Consider the following 25,259-nt stretch of genomic DNA (forward strand, 5'->3'; position numbering starts at 1 on the left):
CTGAGTATTTGGCCTGCACAAACAGCAGAGATGGGTCAGGAAATGAATGTAGCAATGCACTTATTAATAGTGTGCAGCCAAGAGCAGATGTCTGTCCTTTGAGAACCAGATGACTTTGCATTGTGCTCCATCTCTTGTTTGTGAGCAAATCAACCTACTCTTCCTTAAGAACTAGGAGGGAAGTTGATCATCAAGGCATGGTAGCATATATTGGCACTTGGGAGGCAGAGGCAGGTGGGTCTGAGTTCCAGGCCAGCATAATCTATGTAAGCAAGTTCCAGGCCAGCCAGGGCTGCACAGTGAGACCCTATCTCAAATAAAGGAATAAATAAATAAAATCTGTTTTTTTTAAAAAGGATTCTGAAGGTGGTTATGGTGTATTGTAAACGCATATCTTTTTTCTTAACTTTTTTCTTTTTTTACATTTTTATTTACTATACTTGTTTAGAGGTGTGGGGGTGGGCTTACAAATGCCACATAATACTCAGAGATTAGGGGACAACTTGCAGGGCTTTTCTCCTAACATGCAAAAGGGACTGCAAAGAAAAGGAGTTGAAACCTAAACAAGAAACCGCCACGAGAAAAACACTTCAGGACCCATTTTTATTTGTGCTCCATTTAGTTTCCAGATATTTTTTTAAAAAAGTTTCATGTCCCCCAGGGTATCTTTGAATTAGTTAGTAACCAAGGATATTTTCTAAAAGTCCTAATCCTGCTGCCTGGACTTGCCCTGCGCGAGATGACAGGAATGCATCACCAAGCCAGGGAAGGAGGCGCTGAGGCTAACCCAAGGCTCAGCGCCTGCTAGGCAAGCATTACACCTCCAGCCCGTTTCAGTCTTGTCTTTTCCAGTCAGTTTATCACCCATTACCTTTATCTCACCCTAAATTAGCCATAACCTTACTTTCTCATCCCTGCTTACAAACCAGCCATCCTCAGAGTTATCCGGGAAGGAATTTTACAAAAATGCGAACTACAACTATGCAGGGGCCTGCGAGCTTGGCAGTTTCTGCCATCCTAACCTCGACCTGCAGCATAGTTTTCTTACCGAAGGGACCATCGACTGGGGGTAGGTATTCAATCACGTCAGCGTGTGGAAAAAAGTCTTGCGTCAAAAGTTCCTGCACACCGCTGAACAATTCGGAGCCATCAGTAAATAAAAAGGGACACTCTGGCCTCCTGCGCTCCGCGGAGTCTCCCCCATCACGGGAGAAGTTCGAGGCTGGAGCCTGCAACATCCACTCTCCCTAAGATTTCTGGTCCAGGTTAAAGGCTTAACTCGACCCGACCGCCGAGAGGCGGACCGCAAAGACAAACTCTCCTAAATCTCGTGAGCCGCGGTCCAAAGTGGGCGGGGAGCCGGAAGTCTCGCGAGATGATGGGGTTTTTCCCGCGAAGAAGAAGCGCGCGTTTTTCTGGCGCCGGGGGATAGAGCGAACTCGCTGGGAGCGCTCGGCTGTGAGGAGTTAGTGCGCGGCGTTTGAGGCGCTCGGAGGAGGCGAGCGGCTGCCGGCGGGTGTCCAGCCATGCCTGCGGAGCAGCCCGCGAGCAGCAGCGGTGAGCCGGCGGCGTGGGTGGCTGCGGCGCACGTCGCGGGAGGGAGCCAGCCGGGGCCGGGGCTGAGCGGGGAAAGGAGGCGTGGGGAGCCGTGGGGAGGCGAGCGCAGCGCCGCCGGCCACCTCGCCTGCCGGGCTGCACCAGAGGGTTGCCAGCAGTCTCCCCTGCACACCCCTTCAGGAGCTGGGTCCCGGCAGCTGCTTCGGCTTCTGCTTCCAGTGCATTTGGGAAGGGAGGGAGCAGAGTCGTGGCCTTGGGAGTGGAGGAGCTGTGACTTAGATCCCATTCTGAAAGCACCCCCATCCCTCCCCTTAGGGCCCTTAGCCCCAGAAATGGCTGAGCAGACGGAACCTGCCGTGATTACTCCAGCCATGCTGGAGGAGGAAGAACAGCTCGAGGCTGCGGGACTTGAAAGGGAGCGGAAGATGTTGGAAGAGGTGAGAGCCCCGTGACCCGAGGCTCACCCCGCGGGCGGTCCTCCACCACCTGCTTGGTCTTTCCTTGAACTTCAAAGCAGCCTGGTCACCTCAGTCTTTCTCCTTCGTGTAAAGATGAAATCTTGGCATGTGCTTTGAATGATAGGTTTCTGAGGTCTTGGGCGGGGGTGGTCACAACATCTTGAGTGAACGTTTCACTCACGATTGCCTTTTTGACTAATTATTAAGATTCTTCTGCAATCACTGGTGAATGCTTTCCTTTGCCATCTTTATTTGCTTTTTAAATATGTACCTTCGCCGAATGCCTGATGGCCCAAATTAATCTTTAACACCCTGAGTCATAATTACTAGACAGAGATGATAGATATTGGCATCAATCAAAGGCTGGGCTGAAATCCAGGTCTACTGATTATTTCCTCCTCTTTTTTTTCTTTTCTATTTTGTTTGTTTTGGGGACAGTTTTATTCAGGTTTCCAGGCTGGCCTCCACACCCCAAGATGCCCCGGCCTGGTTTCCCAGAACTGGAATTACTGGAGTGTGCTACCATTCCTTGCTCCTAATGATTTCTCAGCAGTTAATTACTGTTTGCTACCTAAGTGATCAACTTATTTTAGTTTTCTATAAATAAAATTCTTTAGCCAAAATTGAGGTGTATATATTCATGACAAGTTAGAGTATTTGTAGTTTCTGTAAATAGACTCTTTATAACTTAGTAAAAGCAGCTTTATAATATTTGGACAATTTAGTTTTTGTTTAGTACTATGAAGTCCCACCCTGCTGCTTAATTGTTGAGAAAGCAAGAAAGAGAGTGATACAATCCTGGAAAATTCTTAAATCCTTAGTTACCTTGAATTTATTTCAGCCTATCAGTATAATATGACTTATCTTTGGGGTTTTTAGTCTTACTTTTGTAGCCCAGGCTGGGCTGGAACTCACAATAATCCTTCTGTCTGAGCCTCTCAGGTATGGAATTATAGGCCTGTGCCACCTTGTCTGGCTTATATTCTTTTTAAAAACATTTTTCCTTTATTTTGAAATGTTGATTCATGTGTGGGTGGGTGGGAGGGGTATGTGCACTTGAGTCTGGAGTGCCTGCAGATGCCTTGGAGCTAGGGTAGGCTGGTTGTGAGCCACCTGACATGACATGGGTGCTGGGAACCAAGCTTGAACTTCTGCACTTTCCCTGCTGAGCCGTCTCCAACCCAGATTCATATTACAAAGGAGCAAACTGAGCCAGTTGGTCAAAAAGTAAGTGTGGAAGACAAATCTGAACTCAGGTCCTGAGTTCCCTTCCTTACCAACTGTGCCCTTTCATGAAAGGAAATATACCTTACTGGGATATTGAACTAACTGAGCCTAAATAGAAAACTACTTAATTTGGGAACTAATCCATCCTGAAACAAGTGATGACTCACATGGTTCATGTTAATTACTTTATATGTCAGTGCTCCTTCCCATTTATTTGTGTGTTTGTGTTGCCCATGGAGGATGAACGGAAAGTTGATGTCAGGTGTCTTCATTCTCCATTTAAGTAAGAATTATTAATGTGCATGGGCCTGTGTACCTTGGCACTTGTGTGGAAGTCAGAGGTCAGCTTTATAGAATCAGTTCTCTTTCCATCCACCTTTATGTGGGTTCCAGGGATTGAACTCAGATGTCAGGCTTGAGGGCCTTTACCCACTGATCTATCTCCCTGCATGCTACTTGATTTTTTGAGACAGAATCTCACGGAACATCATCTCACACCTTCAGCTAGATAGGGCAACAAGCCCGGGGCGGGGTCCTCCTGACTCCTCCTTTCCAGTGTTGGGATTGCTAACATCTCCAATCCCACTTTTATGGGGTTCCAGGAGTCCTAACTGAGGTCCTCATACTTTCGTGGTAAGCACTTTGCCAATAAGCCAACTCCCTAGCCCCTGCCAGTCAGCATTCTTAACTCCTTTTGTTTTGTTTTCTCTGAGTGGGTATGGGAACATATCGTATGCTTCTAGTTAGTCTCAAACTAGCGAGGCTCTGGCATTGTTAAACTTTAAGATTTATTAAGAGTAGGGTCACACTAGGCTGCATGCCTGTAATCTCAGCACTTGGAATGTGGAGGCATGAGGGTCGGATATTCAAGGTTATTCCCTACATGGGTCATCTTCAGATATGTAGCTACATAGAGAGTTGTGGGGACAGCTTGACTTATATGAGACCCTGTCTTAAAGAGAAACAGTGCTGGGTATGGTAGTTACTTCACACCTATAAATTAACCACAACACTTGGGAGAGTGAGGCAGGAGAATTGCTGCAAGTTTGAGACTATCCTAGGCTACATAACAAGACGCTTTCTCAAAAAAAGTCACCGGGTTAGAGATAATGTTCTTAACACTACTTGCGCTTTCAGAGGATCCCTGTAGGATTGGTTCTCAGTACTCACATGATGGCTTACAATCATCTATAACTCCAGTTCTAGGTGATCCAAAAATCCTCTTAAGAACAACGACACAGGTATCAGGCACATGTGTGTTACATATACATATATACAGGCAAAAGAGTTAAACACATAAAATAATTTTTTCCCACCCCTAAAACAAATCTTAGTTTATGGAGACAGTTTCTCTGTGTAGCCCTGGCCGTCCTGGAATTCATTATGTAAACCAGGCTGGTCTCAAACTTACAAAGATACACCTGCTTGGATTAAAGGTGTGTGCCAACACCATCTGGCATAAATTTTTTTAAAAATTTATTTATTTATTATGTATAGTGTTCTGCCTACATGTGTCCCTGCAGTCCAGAAGAGGGCACCAGATCTCATAAGTGGTTGTAAGCCACCCTGTGTTTGCTGGAAATTGAACTCAGGACCTGTCAGAGAGTAGTCAGTACTCCTAACTGCTGAGCCATCTCTCCAACCCCCAGCATAAATCTTTAAAAAAAAAAAAAGGGTTGTCATGCTGGACATGGTGGTGCGTGCATGCCTTTAATTTCCACACTTGGGAGGCAGAAGCAGGTGTGAGTTAGAGTCTAGCCTGGTTCCAGACCAGCCAGAGTTACATAGTAAGACTGTCTCAAAAAAGAAGAAAAAAAATCAGATTTTAGTTTCAATTTAGTTTACTCATTGATGCCTCAACTATTTTATGATGAAGATAGAGTTATTTCTAATTGTATTTTAAAAATTGTATAGGTAGAGAGGTGGGTCATTGCTCTTGTAAAGGTTCTGAGTTTGAGTTCAAAACCTATGTTGGGTGGCTTACAACTGCCTATAACTCCAGCTCCAGAGGAATCTGACATCTCTGGCATCTGTGCGCACCTGCAGCCTTTCCAAAGACACAAGTTCAATTCCCAACACTCACATGGTAGCTCACAGTCCTTTGTAACCCCAATTCCAGGGGATCCAGTCCCTTCTGGACACCAGGCACACAAGTGTCAAAAACATACATGTAGATAAAACAACCATACCATAAAGTTAAAGAAAATTACTCAGTAAATAAATTATATAAACATAATATAAAAATTAGGTTTGTAATTCCAAAATGCATGTGACATAAGTGCAGTGATCTAGCTGGGTGTGGTGGCCCATATGTAATCCCAGTACCTGGGAGGTAGATGCAGGAGAATCGATTCAAGGTCATCGGTAAGTTTGAGGTCATAGTAAGTTTGAGGTCAGTCTGGGCTATTCAAAGAAAGCTAAAGCATAAAGGCAAAACTGGGGAATACAAAATGCTGGCAAGGGCTAATAATACGTGAGTAGTAGAGTACGCATGTTGAATTTTGAAGAGGTTTGCACACAGGTGAGATGGCTCAGCTGGTGAAGTGTTTGGTGTACAAGCCTGGCAACCTGAGCTCTAACCCAGAACCCATGTAAAGGTGGAAAGAAAGAACTGACTTCAGAAAGTTGTCCTCTCATCTTCAAAAGTGGGTGTCCAGGCCTGCAAATGCTCACGCATCTTGCATGCACACAGACAAATAAGAAAAGAAAAAGGTTTATTTTGGTGTTACTGTTTTGATCCAAGTAACTGGGACTGAATTTGGTGATGATCTTCTTGTAGGCTGAATCAAGTGGCAGAGGGTATCATATAGCACAGGCTTTGTTTTTTGTTTTTCTAATAGCTTTGAGACAGGATCTCATGTAACCCAGATTGGCTTGGAACTCCCTATGTAACAGTGACTATCCTTGAACTCTTGATTGTCCTTCATCTACCTCCTGAGTACTGGGATTATGGGCATTTGCCACTATGCCTGGGTAACAGCAGTTTTAAAGTTTTTTTTTTTTTTTTTTTAAACGGAGTTTAAAGTTTTATAAAGATGTGGTAGACCCTGGCTAGTGAGGTTTTGTTTTAATTAGCATAAAAAGTTACGGGTTTCATGTGGTACTTTTGTTGTTGTTTGAGACAGGGTTTCTCTGTGTAGCTTTTGAAGACTGTCTTGGAACTCGCTCTGTAGCCTAGGCTGGCCTTGAACTCACAGAGATCCATCTGCCTCTGCCTCTGAGCGCTGGGATTAAAGGCGTGCGCCACCACTGCCAGGATTCATATGGTATTTTCATACATGTCATTGTACTTGTTAATTCTTCCCCTCCTGTCTTCCTCTATTCTCCCTCACCCTCCTTTTTGTGGCTTGAGTTCTTTTAGGTTTTGTTTCTTGTTTTTATTCTAATTCTGTTCTGTTCTATTTTATCTTCATTGCTTTGTTTCATTTTGTTTTGTGACAGGGACTTACTTAGTCAGGCCTAATTTACTATGTAGAAGGATGGGCTTGAATGATCCATGTACCTCTGTAGAAAATTTAGTGTCACAGAATATTTTTCTTTGGATAGGCTCGAATGTCTTGGGATAGAGAGTCCACTGAAATTCGGTACCGCAGACTTCAGCATTTGCTTGAAAAAAGCAATATCTACTCAAAATTTTTGTTGACTAAAATGGAACAACAGCAGTTGGAGGTATGTATATATGATTAACTATAGATGATAGATTAGAAACATTTTGAAGAAGCTTTTTGAGGTATAAATTAGGTATAGTACAATGTAGAGATTTCAAGTTCATGGTTGAGTTTTAAATTAATCTTATTTATTTTGTGTGAATGGTTGCTTGTGTGTATGTCTGTGCACCATGTGCATGCCTGGTGCTTGAAAAGGGCAGAAGACATTGGATCCACTGGGACTGGAGTTCCAGATGCTTGTGGGCTACCATTTGGATGCTGGGAATTGAACCTGGGTCCTGGAAGAGCAACTAGTGGTCTTCATGGCTGGCCCATCTCTCTAGACCCTATTTGATAAGTTTTAACCTGTGAAAGTATAGACCTGTGCTATCACCAACACAATTGGAATAATGTACATTTGTGCCATCAGCAAATCATGATGAGTCTCTGTCACTGTTGATCAGTAGCTCTTTTCCAGAATATTATATGAATGGAACGCACTGTATTATAGTATTATAAATGTTTGGTTTCTTCCTTGTTTTTTATCATATAAGTCCTAGAGTCCCTTTATGTATGCAGTGTTCTGTCTGCATGTATGTATGCCTGCATGCCAGAAGAGGGCACCAGATCTCATAGAGATTGTGAGCTACCATGTGGGTGCTGGGAATTGAACTCAGGACCTAGGATCTCTGGAAGAACAGCCGCCAGCCAGTGAGTGCTCTTAACCTTTGAGCTGTCTCTCCAGCACCCTGAGTGGTATGTTTTTGTATGCTGATGTGTTAACTAGAATTGGGGGTTAGTCACTCACAAGCTGTAACTCTGAGCTTCAAGGTTAAGTTAGTTGATCACTTGTGATCAGTGTTTTAATCTTTCATTAAAGGATTAAAAATCCTTCACCTACCTAATGAAGCTCCAAAGGGACATGAGAGCTTCCTCTGTGGAACAGTTGGATGAGCCTGGAGAATGGTGTTCTGGAGAGAGCACTGAAGCTCTCTTCTTGCCGTGCTGTTCTGGTTGTTCATCAGTATTTTTTGTAATAGACTGTAAATTTAAGTAAATGTTTCCCTGTGTCCTATGAGCTGCTCTAGCAAGTTCAAACTTGGAGAGGAAGTTGTGGGAATCTCATTCCATGGTCAGAAACAAGGGTTGAGCAGCTTGAACAATCTATTTGGCAGCAGGATTGAGGAGGACAGTATGGGAACCTAAGCACTCAGTCTGTAAGATCTGGTACTCTGAGACAGAGGTATGTGGCACATTGAATTTTGACGGCACTCAGCAGCAGCATATTAACTAGTTGCTTTGTGTCAACAGAAGAGTGGAAGTTTTACCAGTTAAGGTAGAAGTTCCAGCAGGCAGTTGTTGAATAAAAGACTAGGAGAAACCCAGTTTTTTCTCCTTAATATTTATAGGTTAAGTAGGTATGCAGTGTTGTCTTCTATTTTTCAGATTTATTATATAGTATATTGATAATTTAAATATTTTATTCCTGAGAGGTATCTTATTTTTTTTAAAAAAATAGCATTATTTTAGATCTTGGGGTACGTAGAAGTATAACCGAATACTGAATTGCTTATAGGTTTGTTTATTTTTTTTGAGGCATGTCTCACTGTTTTGCAGACTGGCTGAGAAGGTTCATCATCTTTGTTTTATCCTCAGTTCACTGTCCTTTTGTTGAAAACTATTGTCTAATATATTGTGTCTGTATTTAGTTCTGTGTGGCAGAGTAAATCTGTTTCCTGTAATCCCATAAAGCCTAGAAGTAAAGTTCTTTTTAAATCATTAGTTTTTTTCATTATGCTTGATGATGTAATTGTGATATATTTTATGTCACCTTTCTTAAAGAAAAAATATCTTACAGGAACAGAAGAAGAAAGAGAAGTTGGAGAAAAAAAAGCGATCATTAAAAGCTGTAGAGGTAATATAACAAGCCAGGGTTTTCCCCTCTAGTGCTGTGGTTGAACCCAGGGTCTTGAATATGCTAAGCAAATGATCTACCACTGAAGGATTCAGTCCTTTAGACGGTTTATGTGATCTTAAATTTTGAGATAATTGTTCTTTTTACTTATTTATTATCTGCTTAATTTCAAATTCATTCTATTTTTTTTAAAAGATTTTATTTATTTTTACTTGGTGTGTAAAAGTGTTTTGCCTATATATGTTTAAGTACACCATGTGTGTGCAATGCTCTTGGGAGCCAGAAGTGGATGTCAGATCTCCTGAAACTGGAGTTGTTCAGCTTGTCCATTTGTTTGTTATTTGTTTGCTTTAGTTTTCAACTCTTTAAAAAATTTTTTCTTGGGCTGGAGAGATGGTCCAGTGGTTAAGAGCACTGACTGCTCTTCAGAGGATTCAGGTTCAATTTTCAGTACCCATATGGGAGTTCACAACTGTCTGTGACTCCAAGATCTGACACCCTCACACAGAACACCAATGCACATAAGATAAAAATAATATTTTTTCTAATGGGTAGTAAATATTTTTTAGAGAATTATTTTATTTTATGAATGTGAGTGAGTGCCTACATATATGTATGCATGTCTGTATACCACATGTGTGCATGGTGTTTGGAGAGGCCAGAACAGTTATTGGATTCCCTGGAACTGGAGTTACAGATGTTTTCTGAGTGTCTATGTGTGTGTTGGGAACTGAACCTAGATCCTCCGGGATAGGAGCCAGTACTCTTAAACACTTAGCCAATGTTCCTGCCATCTCTTTAAATCTTAAAAAAAAAAAAAAAAAAAAATTAAATATCCTTTCATTTTTATGTGTATTTGTGATGTGTCTGAATGTTTATGGATGTTCACATGTGTAAAAGGGTGAATTCCCAACGTCCGTTTGGAGGCTTTCTAGGTCATTCTCCATGTTCATTGACACAGGGTCTCAGTTGAACCTGTAGCTCACCAGTATGGCTAGTCTGGCTAGCCTTCTTTCTCTAGGGATCCCCTATCTCTACCTTGTGAATCCTGGAATTAAATGAGGGACACCATGCCCACCCAGCATTTTTATGGGTTTTCAAATACAAACTCCAGTTTTCACACTTAGAGCTTTCAGAGCAGGGGCTCTATCTGTTGAGTCATCTCCCTACTTTTTTTTTTTTTTTAACTTAATTATTGATAGTATTTTGGTTGTATTCATCCTGTTATCCTCTCCACCCACTTCCTTTGAATCCTCCCTTTCTAATATATCCTCCTACGTTCATGTTTATTTTTGTGACTCACTGAGTTTAGGGTTTTTGTAGGAGCATGATGAATTGAAGGTTAATATTCTGGTCTCCAATTCACAGAGATCTATCTGCCTTTGCCTCCCAAGTGCTGGAATTAAATATATATGCCACACTGGGGAATATTTTTATTTTTGTAATTTATCTGTGTCTGTAATCACTCACCATGCTTGGGTGATCATGGAGTCTTAGAAGAGGGCATTGGATCCCCTAAAGCAGTTGTGACCTGCCTAATATGGACACTGGGAACCAAACTCTGGTCTTCTGAAAAAACTTGAAGTGCCATTAATTACTGAGTCATCTTTACAGCCCTTTACAGCACAGACATACATGTAGGCGAAACACATAAAATTAATAAAAATAAAGTTAATAAAAAATAGTAACATTCTAAATCTTTGTTTTGTAGGGTAAAAATTCAGTTGATGCAAATGAAGAGAATCCAGGTAAATTGACTTTGTTCCAGCTTGAAGAGTGTATGTTTGCATTTCTGTTTTTAGCTGCTATTGATTATATGGTTTTGTTTTATAGTCATGAAAAAGAAAAGAGGAAGAGAAGAAGAATCGTACAATATTGCAGAGGTCATATCAAAAGAGGTAATAATCTAAGGAGATTACTTAATATTAGATGTTGACTAAAGTCTACTGTGGATTTTTCTTTAAAAATGTGCTTAACTGGACTTGGTTGCCTTTAATTCCAGCAAAGGCAGAGGCAGGCAGATCTCTTAATTTTGAGGCCTGCTTGGTCTATGTAGTTCCTGAACAGACAGGGCTATGCAGTGAGACCCTGTTTTAAGAAAAGAAAAGAAAACAAAACAAAACAAAACTACTAAATTAAAAAAATATATGTATTTTTTTATTTTATTTGTATGGTGACTGTTTTGCTTGTGTGCATATATATGCAGTGTCCTAAGTCCAGAAGAGAGCATCAGATCCCCAGGAGCCAGAATTATGGAAAATTTGTGAGTTACCATGTAGGTAATAGGAATTGAATTTAAATTCTCTAGAAGAGCAACCAGTGCTCTTAACCACTAAGCTATCTCCTAATTGTAATTTTTTTGAGACAGAGTCTTAGTATATGGCTCAGACTGGCCTCTAGCTTGGATTCTGCTGTCTCAGCCTCCTGAGTGCTGGGGTTACAGGAGTATGCACTTACATCAGCCTTCATAATATGTTTATTAACTTGAGTGGATTTTAATAAATTAATATCAGAAATGTTTGGTATAGAAAATAGAGCAGAACATTCTGGTTTATAAGAACAATGTGTGGAGACAGCGAGGAGACTATTTTTGGTGGGGGTATGGTAAAGATGCTAGGAAGTGCTCATGCAGAAGGATGGTACCAGCTGTTGAAGGAATCTGTAGTGTATAAATATGTGCACCTTTGTACACATAGGCCAGAAGAAAGTCTCTGGTCCTAGGAACTGAAGTTAATGGCATTTATGGGGTACCCTGCTTGTTTGTTACTAGACGAGCACTTATGATTGCACAATAATCTTAGCTGCAGGGCCATTTTTCAAGCCCTCTTCTTTGTATCTTAAATGTAATGGTAATTTTTTTTTTCTTGAGACAAGGTCGGCTAGCCTAGAATTTCCTATGTAGATTAAGCTGGCCTTGAAGTCACAGAGATCCACTTGTCTTTGCGTTTGCAATTCTGAGATTAAAGTCATTACCCCTCCTAGCTCATGCTTCCTTAAAGTATTTCATCCCATTCTTTTCTCTGAGCCCTTCCCCTCACCAACCCCCTTTCCCAACAATATTTGGGACTAAATTTAGGGCCTAAGTGTCTTTTACAGCCATGCATCTCTGCATTGACTACTGTTCACTATAAAGAGACACTTCTTTGATTAAGGATGAGAGTAGTAGTAGTTTACCTGGACCAGATGTTGCTGGGACCATGGAAGTGGTAGTCTTATGCATTATTAATTTTTGTTTTTTTCAACCTCATAGGAAATTTTATCAGTGGCTAAAAAACATAAGAACAATGAGGTAAGCTTTATAAATTTTATTACTGTGTTTCTGTGTGTTTCTGTGCATGGATGGATGTGCATCTGTGGCACATGTGTGAGGCTCCTGTGCCTGTTATGCCATCTTGCTGCCCCTTTGCCATTATTTTTGTTTTACATTTATTTAGTTACGGGGATGTGTGGCATGCAGGTGTCAGGACAGCTTGCAGGAGTTGTTTCTCTCTTTATTATGTGAGTCCCAGGGATGAACAGGTCAGATCATCCATCATCGGGGTTTATAGCCACTGTTGAGCCATCTTGCTCCTCCTTAACTTCTTATATGTTTATTTATTTATTTTTGTTTTTTTTGAGACAGGGTTTCTCTGTAGCCCTGGCTGTCTTAGAACTCTGTAGACCAAGCTGGCCTCAAACTTGCAGAGATCTGCCTGCCTCTGCCTCTGCCTCTAGAGTGCTGGGATCAAAGATGTGCACCACCACTGCCCTGCTCCTCCTTAACATTTTTAAACAGGAGTTAATGGCATCTTGAGCCTGATATGACCAATAATCTCAGATGAGCCTGGAGGATTACGAGTTTGAGACCAGCCTGGCATCCATAGTAAGTTCAAGGTCATCCTGAGATACATAGCAGCCTATTCCAAACAAAACAGAGAAAAAGATTTTTTTTTTAAAACCTATTAAGATCCATCATGGATTATTGAGTCGTTGTTGAATTTCACAAATAGGTAAAAATTGACATTCCTTTTTTAAAGATTTTTTTTTTTTTTTAGGTTTTAAAATTAGGGTTTCTCTGTGTAGCCCTGGTTGTTCTGGAACTCACTCTTTAGACTAGGCTGGCTTTGAACTCAGATCTGCCTGCCTCTGCTTCCCTAGTGCTAGGATTAAAGGCATGCACCATTACTGCCCGGCCTAAAGAGTATTTTTATTGATGTGTCTATTTATGTTGGCACATGGGAATTTGAGTACCTGAAGAGACCATAAGAGGGATTTCCCAGAGCTAGAATAGAGGAGGGTACTGGGAAGTGAACTTAGTCTTCTTCAAGATCCCCTAACTGTGAGCTACCTTTCCAGCCCAGTTCCTTTTTTTTTTTTTCCCTTTTAAATGACTTCACATTTATATGGAAATGGAAACGTCTTGAGATTTTTACTGTACATACAGGTTTTATTCTCTAGACCTAGTAACTACAGTACTATAGATTTTGTTACATTTTCTTTTTTTTTTTTTAAAGATTTATTATTTATTATGTATACAGTGTTCTGTTTGCAAGTATCCCTGTAGGCCAGAAGAGGGAGCCAGATCTCATTACAGATGGTTGTGAGCCACCATGTGGGTGCTGGGAATTGAACTTAGGACCTCTGGAAGAACAGCCAGTGTTTTTAACCTCTGAGCCATCTCTCCAGCCCATTACATTTTCTTTTTTGAAAAAAATTTTATACATGATAGATATGTGTGTGTGCACCTCTGTGTACATTTGGAAGTCAGGACAACTTTGATATCAGTGATTTTTCTCATTCTTTATGTTTGAACTCTGAACTCTAGGCTTGCATAGCAAGTACTTTTTACCCACTGAGAGCTATGTCACCAGCTTGTTAGCAGCATTTAATACCAACCTTTTAATTAAATATTTCTTATTGCAGGATGAAAGCTCTTCCACTACTAATCTCTGTGTAGAAGATCTTCAGAAAAATAAGGATTCGAATAGTATGATTAAAGATAGATTGTCTCAAACGGTTAGGCAGAATTCTAAATCCTTTTTTGACCCAGTTCGGAAATGTAACGGACAACCTGTACCTTTTCAACAACCAAAACACTTCACAGGAGGAGTGATGAGGTGGTACCAAGTAGAAGGCATGGAATGGCTTAGGGTAATGAATTTTCTTTTCTTGATTCTTTTTGTAAATTCGTTCTATTATTGTGTCTATGTGGGGTTTGGGGCGTGTACTATAGCACATGTTGATATCAGAAAATGGTTCTGTGCACTTAGTTCTCTTCTACCTTTATGTGGATTTTGACAGTTGAACTTAGGTCAGCAGGCTTGCATAGCAAACACTTTTATCTGCTAAGTTATTTTGCCTTTCCAAATTTTATTTTCTATTATTGTTATTATCATTGTCATTATTAGTGTGTGTATGTGTTGGCTCATGTGCTGCCATGTTATATGGTGTGAGGGCGTGTCAGTAACTTTGGGGTAATCTTTCCACCTTGAGGGGCCTGGGAATTGAAGTCAGTATTCTAGCTTGCAGAGTAGGGCTTTTGTCTGCTGAGCCATCCTCTTGGCACATTTTGTTTTTAAGGTAAGATTTTGTGTAACAGGCTGGCCTGGAAATGGTGAGTCAGTAATGAACTTGAACTCCTGGTCCTGTTGCATCTGCTTCTTCAAGTGCTGGCATTGCAAGCATGCACTATCAAACCTGGCTCGAACTGCCTCTCTCTGTGTGTGTGTGTGTGTGTGTGTGTGTGTGTGTGTGTGTGTGTAAGTGCTCTGCTCACTGGCTCAGGAGCATATAGAAATTCTCCTGTCTTTGCCTCCTGTCTTTTTGTGGGAGTGCAGGGATTACAGGTGCACATGCACTACTGTGCCCAGCTTTTATGTGGGTTCTGGGTTTCCAAACTCAGTTCATTAGGCTTGTGCAGTAAGCTCTTTTCCCACAGAGCCATTTTCCCAGCTCTTTTGTTACCTGTTTTTTTGTTGTTTGGAGATGGTGGCCTATGTTTGTAGCTCTGGTTGACCCAGAACTCAGTACCCTTGGAATTCAGAGGTTCACCTTTCTCTGCTTACTGAGTGTTGTGATGAAAGGTGTGCCCTGCCATACCTCATCTGGAATTGTCATTTTTCTTTTTTATATTAAATATGTTTATTTGTGTATGAGTGCTTTATCTGCATGTATGCCTGCATGCTAGAAGAGGGCACCAGATCTCATAGATGGTTATAAGCCACCATGTGGTTGCTGGGAATTGAACTCAGGACCTCTGGAAGAGCAGCCAGTGCTCTTAATCATTGAGCCATCTTTCCAGCCCCTTGAGTTGTCATTTTTGATGCTGCACATAGTTTTTTCTCTAATAATTTAGTAGCATTATATACCATTACTCAGGCTTTATTTTAGTATAGGAAATATTTGTATTTTTAAAAGATTTATTATATGTGCATATGGGGGTGTGTGCATGTGTACTGTACTTGTATATTTATTGGACAGTGCAAAAGCCTTAAGAGTGCATTTGATTCTTTGTGGCTGGAGTTGCAGGTGATTATGAACTACCCATTGTAGGTGGTAGGATCTGGACTTTGGAGAGAAACAAGTGGTCTTAACTGCTGAGTCATTTTTCCCAGTCCCTTATGTGTTTTCTGAGTGCTTTAAAGTGAAAATTAACTTGTCAGACTTTCAACACTTTGTGGCCTTGATAAAGGACTTCTCTTAACTTAAAATTTATTATGTTGGACTCATAGTTTTGATTGTGTTTTTTAAAAAGAATCCTTTGTTAATTCAGGAAATGTTTGCATTCACATTTACATACAGTGTATTCTTTTATCCAGATGCTTTGGGAAAATGGAATTAATGGCATTTTAGCAGATGAAATGGGTTTGGGAAAGACCGTTCAGTGCATTGCTACAATCGCATTAATGATTCAGAGGGGAGTACCTGGACCTTTTCTTGTTTGTGGCCCTTTGTCTACACTTCCAAATTGGATGGCTGAATTCAAAAGATTTACTCCAGAGGTAAGATATATTTTCTTAATATTATTTATTATTATTGCATATATTTTTTTATGTTTGAATTATAGATCACCCATAGTAATTAAATTGATTTCCATATAAATTGTATCTGATTTGACTTACTCAATTTAAACAGTACTTTTCTTTGTTTTATGGGATAGGTAGTCTGATATATTTTGCTGAAAATTTCCTTAGATTGATTGTTTTTGGGATTTCACAGATTGATTAATCTGAGACACATCTACATAAAAACAAAATTTCTTTATCATGTTTATTTTTCTGCTTGTTTTTTTTTTTGAGACATTGTTTCTGATAGGTTTAGCCCAGTCTGAGCTTGGATTTGCTACAGCCCTGCTTCCTCAGGCTCTTGACTGCTCAGCATGTCACATTTATTCTTTTTATTTTTAAAATCATTTTTAAATGTGCACCATATGTGTACCTGGTGCCAATATAGGGCATCAAATCCCCTGGAACTGGAGTTACAAACTTGTGCTCCATAATGTGGGAATTGGGGATGGGAATCATGTCCTCAAAGAGCAGCAAGTACTCTTAACTGCTGAGTTGTTTCTCTAGTTTCCTCATGTTACTCTTCCATGGATTTTTTCTTTTACTCAAATGCATGCTGTCTCCTCTGTCCCTCCAATAATATTCCTTCTTGTATATGTCAGTTCATTAAATAATGAGTTCTGGATTGCAAAAGATTTATTTTTGCTCTTATTTATAAGTGCTTGTTTTCAAGTGAAGCAAAAGTCCTTCATACACATGCTATCTTATCTATGTTCTTGCCTTGAGAATGAGAAAAATATGTTCCAAAAGTGGCTTACCCATTTGCCTCATAAACTTTTTTGTTTTGAGGTGCTTCTTTTTTTTTTTTAATTTTCTTATTTTAGTCCAGTGATTTATTAAGTTGACTTATTTTGTCATAGGAAATACAGAACTAAAATTATCTTTTAGAAAGTGACTTGTTCTATATTTTCCAACTCATTTATATTTTGTTCTGAATCAATATAATCTTGTAGATTCCTACTATGTTGTATCATGGAACCCGGCAGGAACGTCGGAAATTGGTAAAGAATATCCACAAAAGACAAGGGACCCTGCAGATTCATCCTGTGGTAATCACATCATTTGAAATAGCCATGCGAGATCAGAATGCTTTACAGGTACAGATGGTTGTAGTTCATGAGTCAGATTTTTAATTCATACTATTACCATCCAGTAACATTTGTTTCATTGTTGTTGAAGTAATGTACTTTGCGTTTCCTTTAGAAACTGGAGGCTTGTGATGATTGTGATGAAGGTTTTTGTCTCCTGGTAGAATTAAAGACTGGCATTTTAAACTGGCCATATTAAAGTATTAGAATCAGCCACACATAAATCTGCTCTATAAATACATCATAGATAAATTTGAGACATAGTAATTCGGATTTATTGGTCGAATTTTATTCAAATGTGAATAGAATATTTAGGACTGTGAATGATACTCTGTCCTTTTTCTTTATTGTTCTAGCTTCTTATTAATGTTCATGTTTTATTTACAATGCAGTTAATTGCCTTTTCCTCTCACTATTCCATCTGAATAGTTCTTACTGCTTTGCATTTCCTCCTGATCATGTAAGTTCATCCTGAGTGAGTCCCCTTAGCTTTTTCTTTTCTTTGTTTTATTTATTTATTTTTTAAGATGGGCTCTATATAGCCCTGGCTGTCCTGAAAATCACTGCAGATCTACCTGACCTCGGATGCAGAGATTCACCAACTTCTGCCTCCAGAGTGCTGGCATTGGAGGCATGTGCCACCACCACTGCTCAAACCCTTAGCTTTATCTTACATGAAGTAGAGAAAGTAGCATAGATAATAGCTTCAATATGACATCAAAGTGCACAGCTTGTAAGAGGAGTAGTAATGTCTAATACACTCACAAGCAGTGTTTATCAAATGTTCCATTTGTGTGTGGGGTACTGTTGAATATGATTTGACAATAGCCATAGCTCCATGGTTTAATAAAATGCGTAGCATTAAAAATTAGCCATAACAGCTGGCGTCATGACTAATCTTAGTACTCGCAAGGCAGAGGAAGGAGGATTGCTTTGATTTGGGACTAGCCTGGACCACCACAGAGTTACATCTTATCTTCAAGGACACACACACACACATATACACACACACAATCTAAAAGCCATTTCTCTACAGTAAACATATTTATAGAAGAAAGATATACGGCTCGGCGTGGTGATGCATCCATCCCTTTAGTCCCTATGCTTGGCAGGCAGTCGTACGCAGATCTCTTGAGTTTGTGTCCAACCTGTCCACATAGCTAGTTCCAGGCCAGCCAGCATTACATAATGAAACCATGCTTCAAGTAATATATGGAGTACTTGTAATTCTAAATAAGAGTTTTGGGCTAAATACTGTTGAGGTAACATATAATTTATTCATAAATCATACTGTACACTCTCTTTTTTTCCCCCGAGACAGGGTTTCTCTGTATGTAGTTTTGGTGCCTGTCCTGGATCTCACTCTGTAGCCAGGCTGGCCTGGCTCTGCCTCATGAGTACTGGGATTAAAGGCGTGTAATTCTCTTTTGTAACTTGATTCTTCTTTAAAAGTGTAACCTGGCGACTCATGATTTATTTCTTCTCTACATGGCCTATATTGATGATGAAACTTGCTTGCCAGTTCCTTTTGCTGTTGTGAAAATTTTTCTCTTTCCCACTGCGCCATTGGTAGTGGTGATGTGGCTGAGGTTGCTCTTGACAGCAAAGGTGTCCATGCTTTCTCACTGGTAATCAGTAACTTACTAGTTACTTCTCCAGGTTTCATCTCATTTCCCTCCTTGGTTTTTCTCTTTCTTGTCTTTCACTTACTTATTTATAAAGGGTGTTTTGTATTTTATGTTGCACTTTTTTTTTTTTTTTGTTTTTGTTTTTGTTTTTCGAGACAGGGTTTCTCTTGTGTAGCTTTGCGCCTTTCCTGGAACTCACTTGGTAGCCCAGGCTGGCCTCGAACTCACAGAGATCCGCCTGCCTCTGCCTCCCGAGTGCTGGGATTAAAGGCGTGCGCCACCACCGCCTGGCTTATGTTGCACTTTTAAATGCAAGTTTTGTAGTAGGAGATTATTCAGATTATTTGGCTTTTTATGTTACCAGAAAAGTAAACCTCTTTAATTGTTACATTTAAAAAGTAGTAATACTTTTTTCATTCTGTTACAAATTCACTGTATAAAGTTTAAATGTACCTCATTTCATATTTTTTTATACAATCCCCTCCCCCCACCCTGCCTCTGCCTCCTGAGTGATGGATTAAAGGCTTTTGTCACCCACCCAGCTGCAACAAATGCCACATGCTTGCTACATCAGTTTGATTGGCTTTACTTCATCATAGTTTCATTTGGTAGTTGCTACTATGAAATTACAAATTCTTTATTCCATTTTTATCATTTTTCCCTTTGTGGTGTGTGTGTCTGTGTCTGTCTGTCTGTCTGTGTGTATCTATGTCTGTGTCTGTGTGTTGCGGTCAGCAGTTGATGCTGGATGCCTTCTTGAATTGCTTTCCATCTTATTTTTTGAGATGGGGTTTCTCACTGAACTTCAGCTAGCTCACTAGCTCATTGATTTGTTAGAGTGGCTGCCTGGTAAAGTCCTGACAACTGTCTTCTCCTCTCCATGTGCAAAGGTTATGGATGCAAACCACTGCACCTGGATTCTTTACGTGGGTGCTGGGAACCTGAACTCACGTCCCCATGCTTGCATGGCAGGCACTTAACAGACTAAGCCATTAATCTCTCATCCCTTTGTTCTCAATCTTTAACATCTATAGTACGCAGATACATCGTGCTTTCAATAGTTGTATCAGGTAACAGATTTAGAAAACAGTAGAGAGGCTGAATACCTAAGGCAAGGAGTCAGAGTAGAGTCAATGCAAATGGCAGAGACTCTGCTGGTGACCAGGAACAGGTTATGGACCACTATAGGCTGTCAAGTTGAAAGGCCAGTATGGAGTTTTGAAGTGGGTAGTATGCTGGTGTCAAAACAGGGACATCAGCCAGGTGGTGGTGGCACACTCCTTTAATCCCAGCACTCGGGAGGCAGAGAGAGCCAGTCCGATCTCTGTGAGTTCGAGGCCAGCCTGGTCTACAGAGCGAGATCCAGGAAAGGCGCAAAGCTACATAGAGAAACCCTGTCCCTGGGGGAAAAACACAAAAAAAAGATTAGCAGTCTTATATGTATATGTAGGTCTCAAAATGAAAATTCCAAAAATGCTTTTGGAGCATGTTGGTCTTTATGTTTCATGCCTTTAATTCTAGCACTCAGGAAACATAGGCAGGTGAATGGATCTCTGAGATCTAGGCTAGGCAGGGATACATAGAGATACCCCACCTAAACAAAAAAACAAGTAATAAAACCAGATTTTGGAGTACATGTGACGAATGGGAGATTTTTCTTTTTTCCTTCATTATTCCATTATTATTTTGATACCAGTTTCCCAAGACACTAATGTCATGTGGCAAAGCACCATGGGGAAAAGCTAAACATGATTTTGACTTCAGAATGAGGAAAATATTAACATATGACATTAGGGGGATTTCCAGTGAAGTGTATTCCAGGAATGTAATTGACACGGGGTTTATGAATTTAACTATTATTATGACAACAGGAGAAAAAAAATAATCCCAGTAGATAGTAAAATGACATCTGACGGATTTCAAGAAATATCCCTCATAAGAAAAGTCTTACGGTTAGAAGTATTTTTTGGAAAAAATTATGAGATTGACTCTTAAAATTTCTTTCCTTGATTCATTTTCTAGCATTGCTATTGGAAATACTTAATAGTAGATGAAGGACACAGGATTAAGAATATGAAGTGCCGGCTAATCAGGGAGTTAAAACGGTTCAATGCTGATAACAAACTTCTTTTGACTGGTACTCCCTTGCAAAACAATTTATCAGAACTTTGGTCATTGCTAAACTTTTTGTTGCCAGATGTATTTGATGACTTGAAAAGGTAGGTAAGGCAGCTACTTGTTTTCTTTTTCTTTTTTCTTAAACCTCAAAAACCTGTGTTCTTAGCTGAAATTCATTCCTTTTTTTGGTAGCTGAATTCAAATGATATTTTCGCCAATTCTTTGTGCTCTGTATTATGTTTTCTACTTTTGATGGAATATGCATGAGAGAAGATAAGAATTTAAAACGTTTAGATTGATTAAAGGAAAACAAAAATAATCCTTAAGGGACTGGGAAGAAGGCTCAGCAAGTGAAGGCCACCAAATCTGAAGGCCTGAATTCAGTCTTGAAAGCCCACACCAGTGGAAGGAGGCAATGGCTTCTGCAGTTTGCTTTTCTATTTCCCTTCCTGTGTTAAGGCACATGTGTAGACCCCTTCCACAAATGAGTAATTTTACATTTACCAAAAACAATACCTTAAAATATTTTTCCTAAAGAAAAGTAGTAAAACATGAGCTTTTCAATACTCAGGAGAGTATAAGACTTTATCTTAGCTTTCTAAAATACTTTCATGTGGATAATTCCATTTATAGAATAGCTTAATCAGTTGAGGTTATGTTTGTTGTTTATTTCATGTAAGGAAACCTGGATAGAAGTTGTTAAATATGACTAGTTAGCACCAGAGAAAACTTGAAAATTCCCAACTTCAACCTAATACTGTTATTGTTTATATATTTGAATTTCAAATTATATTTTCCAAAAGCTTTCAGAGACTAGTATCTTCAGAATTGAAAAACATTACATTAGTACAAAAAATTAATATGAAATAAAGCAAAAAATTGAGAACAAATAATTAAATTATATTTATGTTGGCATTAGTGAGGGAAGAAGGCTAATTGAATATGGGAAACTTGGTATTTTATTTTGAAAATGTATTCTAAGTCTGATTGTTAAACTCTGGCATAAGGCCAAACTCTTACTGTGACAATGCATACTTATTAAAGGATAAACTTGCCGGGCGGTGGTGGCGCACGCCTTTAATCCCAGCACTCGGGAGGCAGAGCCAGGAGGATCTCTGTGAGTTCGAGGCCAGCCTGGACTACCAAGTGAGTCCCAGGAAAGGCGCAAAGCTACACAGAGAAACCCTGTCTCGAAAAACCAAAAAAAAAAAAAAAAATAAAAAAAATAAAGGATAAACTTATAAAGATCTACGAATTAGAGTTTCAAGGTGCTAGTTGAAAATCTTAATTTTCAAAACCATACATCAAGTGGTCTATATGTGAGGAAATGTGGTCTACTTATGAATATCTACATTCTTATACCATTCCCCCTTTTCAACATAGGGAAGAACTAAGATATATAGTTTATCCCTTTTCCCCGCTTAAACATTATAGTTAAATTGAACTTGGAAACATTGGACTGTATGCATGGTAGTGCATGCCTGTTATCCCTGTGTGGTGGAAGGAGGATCAAGAGTTCAAAGCCAGCTTACGTTATATGGCCAGACACTGTCACCAAAACCCAAGAGCTTAGGATATAAGTTGTTGTTATAGAAGGTCCTGTGTTCCAGCCTTAGCATCACATCTACTCATGCATGTACATGTAACAACCATTTGTTAGATTTATACCTGTAGAGAAATACCATTTAGCCTCGGTTTTCAAAAAGAGAATTGTCACTTCTATAACTATCCATGAATGTTTCATAAATGTGTGCTGTAGATACAGCTCAGTGAAAAAGTTCTGCTTAGCATACTTGAATGAAGCCCTGGTTTCTATTGTTAGCAGGACAAAAGCAACTAAGCAAAAAATAAAATAAATAAATAAAAATAAAAAAACCCAAAAAATTCCATGATCTGTATTTGACTTGTATATGATTGTCTTTTTTTTTTTTTTAAAGGAAAAAATGTCCCCTTTCCGATTTCAGAATAATTATTTTCTCTTCATTGAATGCAGATTTTAATTGAATTTTAAAAATTGCCTCTTGAATACTTGTTGGAACAATGTTTCTGTTTCATAATACACAAGCTAATATGAAATTGATTCTGTGTATAGTGGCACATGCCTGTAATATCAGCAGGAGAGTTTAGGAAGACCAGGAGTTCATGGTCATGCTTGGCTATATAGTGAATTTGAGTTCAGCCTGGGCTAAATGAGACCCTATCTATCTCAGAAATCTAAAGAAAATTAAAAATGTGAAATTGTAAACATGTATTGTGTTGTGTAATTAGTGTAAATTGTATTCATGTAGTAGGTTAACTTGTGATCATTTTTTTTTTCCAGCTTTGAGTCTTGGTTTGACATCACTAGTCTTTCTGAAACTGCTGAAGATATTATAGCTAAGGAGAGAGAACAGAATGTTTTACATATGCTTCACCAGGTGCCGAACCTCCTTATTCTGCTCACTTTGTACTGTAAAATAAATAAGGAATTCTAGAATCTTAACCTTTGTAGTAGAGACTTGAACAGTGAGTCACCCTAAATTTAATTGCCTTTTTCCTACTTTGGCTTGCCACATGGATTTATGGCAGAAACTCAAATACTCACCTAAATTTTGCCTTTTTCCAAAAAAAAAAAAATCCTCATTAACCTTTATTGGTTTATCATTTTATTTTGTTTATCAGCTAGACAGTAAAAATATGTAGGTTCATGCAATATTTGCCAGTAATTGTGTGGTTTACTTCCTTACATGGCTAGTGTCTAATCCACTTGTGTTTCATGCTTCCTGCAATTCCTGTTCTATCCTTCTGCAATCTACTTATCCGTTGTACCTGTGTTTACTTTAGACAAATAAGCTTTCAAAGCTCATCTTCGAGTCTTTGAAACATTTTGAATGTGCTTGAAAAATTTATTCAGTTTTTTAAAATTGTTTTTCTTTTAAAGATATGTGCTCATTAAAAATATGTGAAACAGTAGAAAATAAAAACAGTCCTTTGTCCAGTCATCCTCTTGACCAGTTATGCTTGTGTTTTATGTCCTTGTATTCACCTGTCACTGTATAAACCTTTTTTTATCTCTATTTTGTGAGTTAAACAGTTTTTTCATTGCAGAAGTTACGTTTACTATGCTTTAAAAGAGATTAAAGTTTTTCCTGTGTGAATATTTAGCACCTTATATTTGATCTTATTTTTTAAAGACAGAATCTTTCTATGTAGCCATGGCTAGCCTGGGTATATAGAAGGGTGGCCTTTGATTTGATAGTTATTATATGAGATTTGCCTGCCTCTGTCTGGAGTGCTGGGAATAGTGCTGAGCAGGCGCATTGGATTTTAACTTTATATATGCTTTATATCCCGTTGTCCTGCCCCTCTAATTAATTATATATACTTTTTATATCAATTTTTCTGTATTATAAATAAGTTTAAAATATCTATATTTATATCTATTCCCATTTTCTATTTTCTTAGAAGAGATTTCTGGGTTAAAGGGCTTGAAAAGTTTCCATTGATTCTTTCATCTAAATTTTAGACCATCCGTTTCCTTTACTGTGGTAGTGTGTTCCATACAAGCACTCTACCATTGAGCTATTTCCCCAGTGTATTACATAAGGCTTTGCAAAAACAGGCAATTGTTGTCCAGAAAGAATTTATATATCTACAAAAATTGCATGGAAAAAAAATTTAAAATGAAACTAGTTGACTCTGTATACACAACAATTTTTGAGGATTAGAAATCTTTTAAAACCAGAGTTGAAAATAATTTATATAAACCTTAGCTTAATCTCATTACCACACCAAAGAATTGAAATACTCAAATGTCTATGGATCTTGTGAATTTTGTGAATTACATGTTTTAGTATCTATTTCTCAATGGTTCCTCATGTGTGCTACAAGTAACTTACTGGCCTATATGTTGCAAATATGTAGCTGGTTTTCCTGCCTTGCCCACAGTCAGGACAAATCTTTGTCACCCACCAGTACCACAGCCGCTCAGACCCAACCAAGTAAACACAGACTTATATTGCTTATAAACTGTATGGCCATGGCAGGCTTCTTGCTAACTGTTCTTATAGCTTAAATTAATCCATTTCCATAAATCTATACCTTGCCATGTGGCTCGTGGCTTACTGGCATCTTCACATTCTGCTTGTCATGGCGGTGGCTGGCAGTGAGTCCTTCTGCCTTCCTGTTCTTTCTTTTCTCCTCTGTTAGTCCCGCCTATACTTCCTGCCTAGCCACTGGCCAATGAGTGTTTTATTTATTGACCAATCAGAGCAATTTGACATACAGACCATCCCACAGCACAAATATTTTTTTTTTCAACATATATTTATGTAAACTATTTCCCCCCTCCCCAAGACGTGTAGATCTCTGTAGAACAGGTTGGCCTCTAACTCAGATTTACCTGCTTCTGCCACTGGAGTGCTAGATTTAAGGGATGTGCATTCACATCCAACTATTAGTGTAAACTTGTAATGATGTCTGTGGGTGTATATGTGTTTATAAGTTATCAAGTGCTGGTCTGGTATAGGGAAATCTTAAGGAGATACTTTAGGAAGAGGAATTTTCAAGATAGTTAAGATTTATTTATTCATGTTTAAA

General features: G+C 39.2%; 1 protein-coding gene across 2 annotated transcripts in view; it reads left to right on the forward strand.

The window, feature by feature from the left end:
* Nucleotides 1–1,375: 1,375 nt before the first annotated feature.
* The window catches only part of Hells (helicase, lymphoid specific), a 37,131-nt gene continuing 13,247 nt past the window's right edge, over nt 1,376–25,259 (forward strand). Inside the window, exons 1-12 of one of the 2 annotated variants that reach the window (XM_028882917.2) lie at nt 1,376–1,557; nt 1,873–1,994; nt 6,789–6,911; nt 8,748–8,804; nt 10,516–10,552; nt 10,638–10,702; nt 12,055–12,093; nt 13,707–13,934; nt 15,602–15,784; nt 16,801–16,944; nt 20,586–20,782; nt 23,002–23,098. In XM_028882917.2, coding sequence (XP_028738750.1) covers nt 1,527–1,557; nt 1,873–1,994; nt 6,789–6,911; nt 8,748–8,804; nt 10,516–10,552; nt 10,638–10,702; nt 12,055–12,093; nt 13,707–13,934; nt 15,602–15,784; nt 16,801–16,944; nt 20,586–20,782; nt 23,002–23,098 — 1,323 coding nt within the window. In that variant the 5' untranslated portion in view covers nt 1,376–1,526. Of the gene's footprint in view, nt 1,558–1,872; nt 1,995–6,788; nt 6,912–8,747; nt 8,805–10,515; nt 10,553–10,637; nt 10,703–12,054; nt 12,094–13,706; nt 13,935–15,601; nt 15,785–16,800; nt 16,945–20,585; nt 20,783–23,001; nt 23,099–25,259 lie in introns of those variants that run through there. The other variant, XM_037206679.1, reaches the window with a different exon arrangement.

The sequence above is a fragment of the Peromyscus leucopus genome, chromosome 1, assembly GCF_004664715.2.
Source record: "Peromyscus leucopus breed LL Stock chromosome 1, UCI_PerLeu_2.1, whole genome shotgun sequence".
In the NCBI taxonomy this organism is placed as follows: domain Eukaryota; kingdom Metazoa; phylum Chordata; class Mammalia; order Rodentia; family Cricetidae; genus Peromyscus; species Peromyscus leucopus.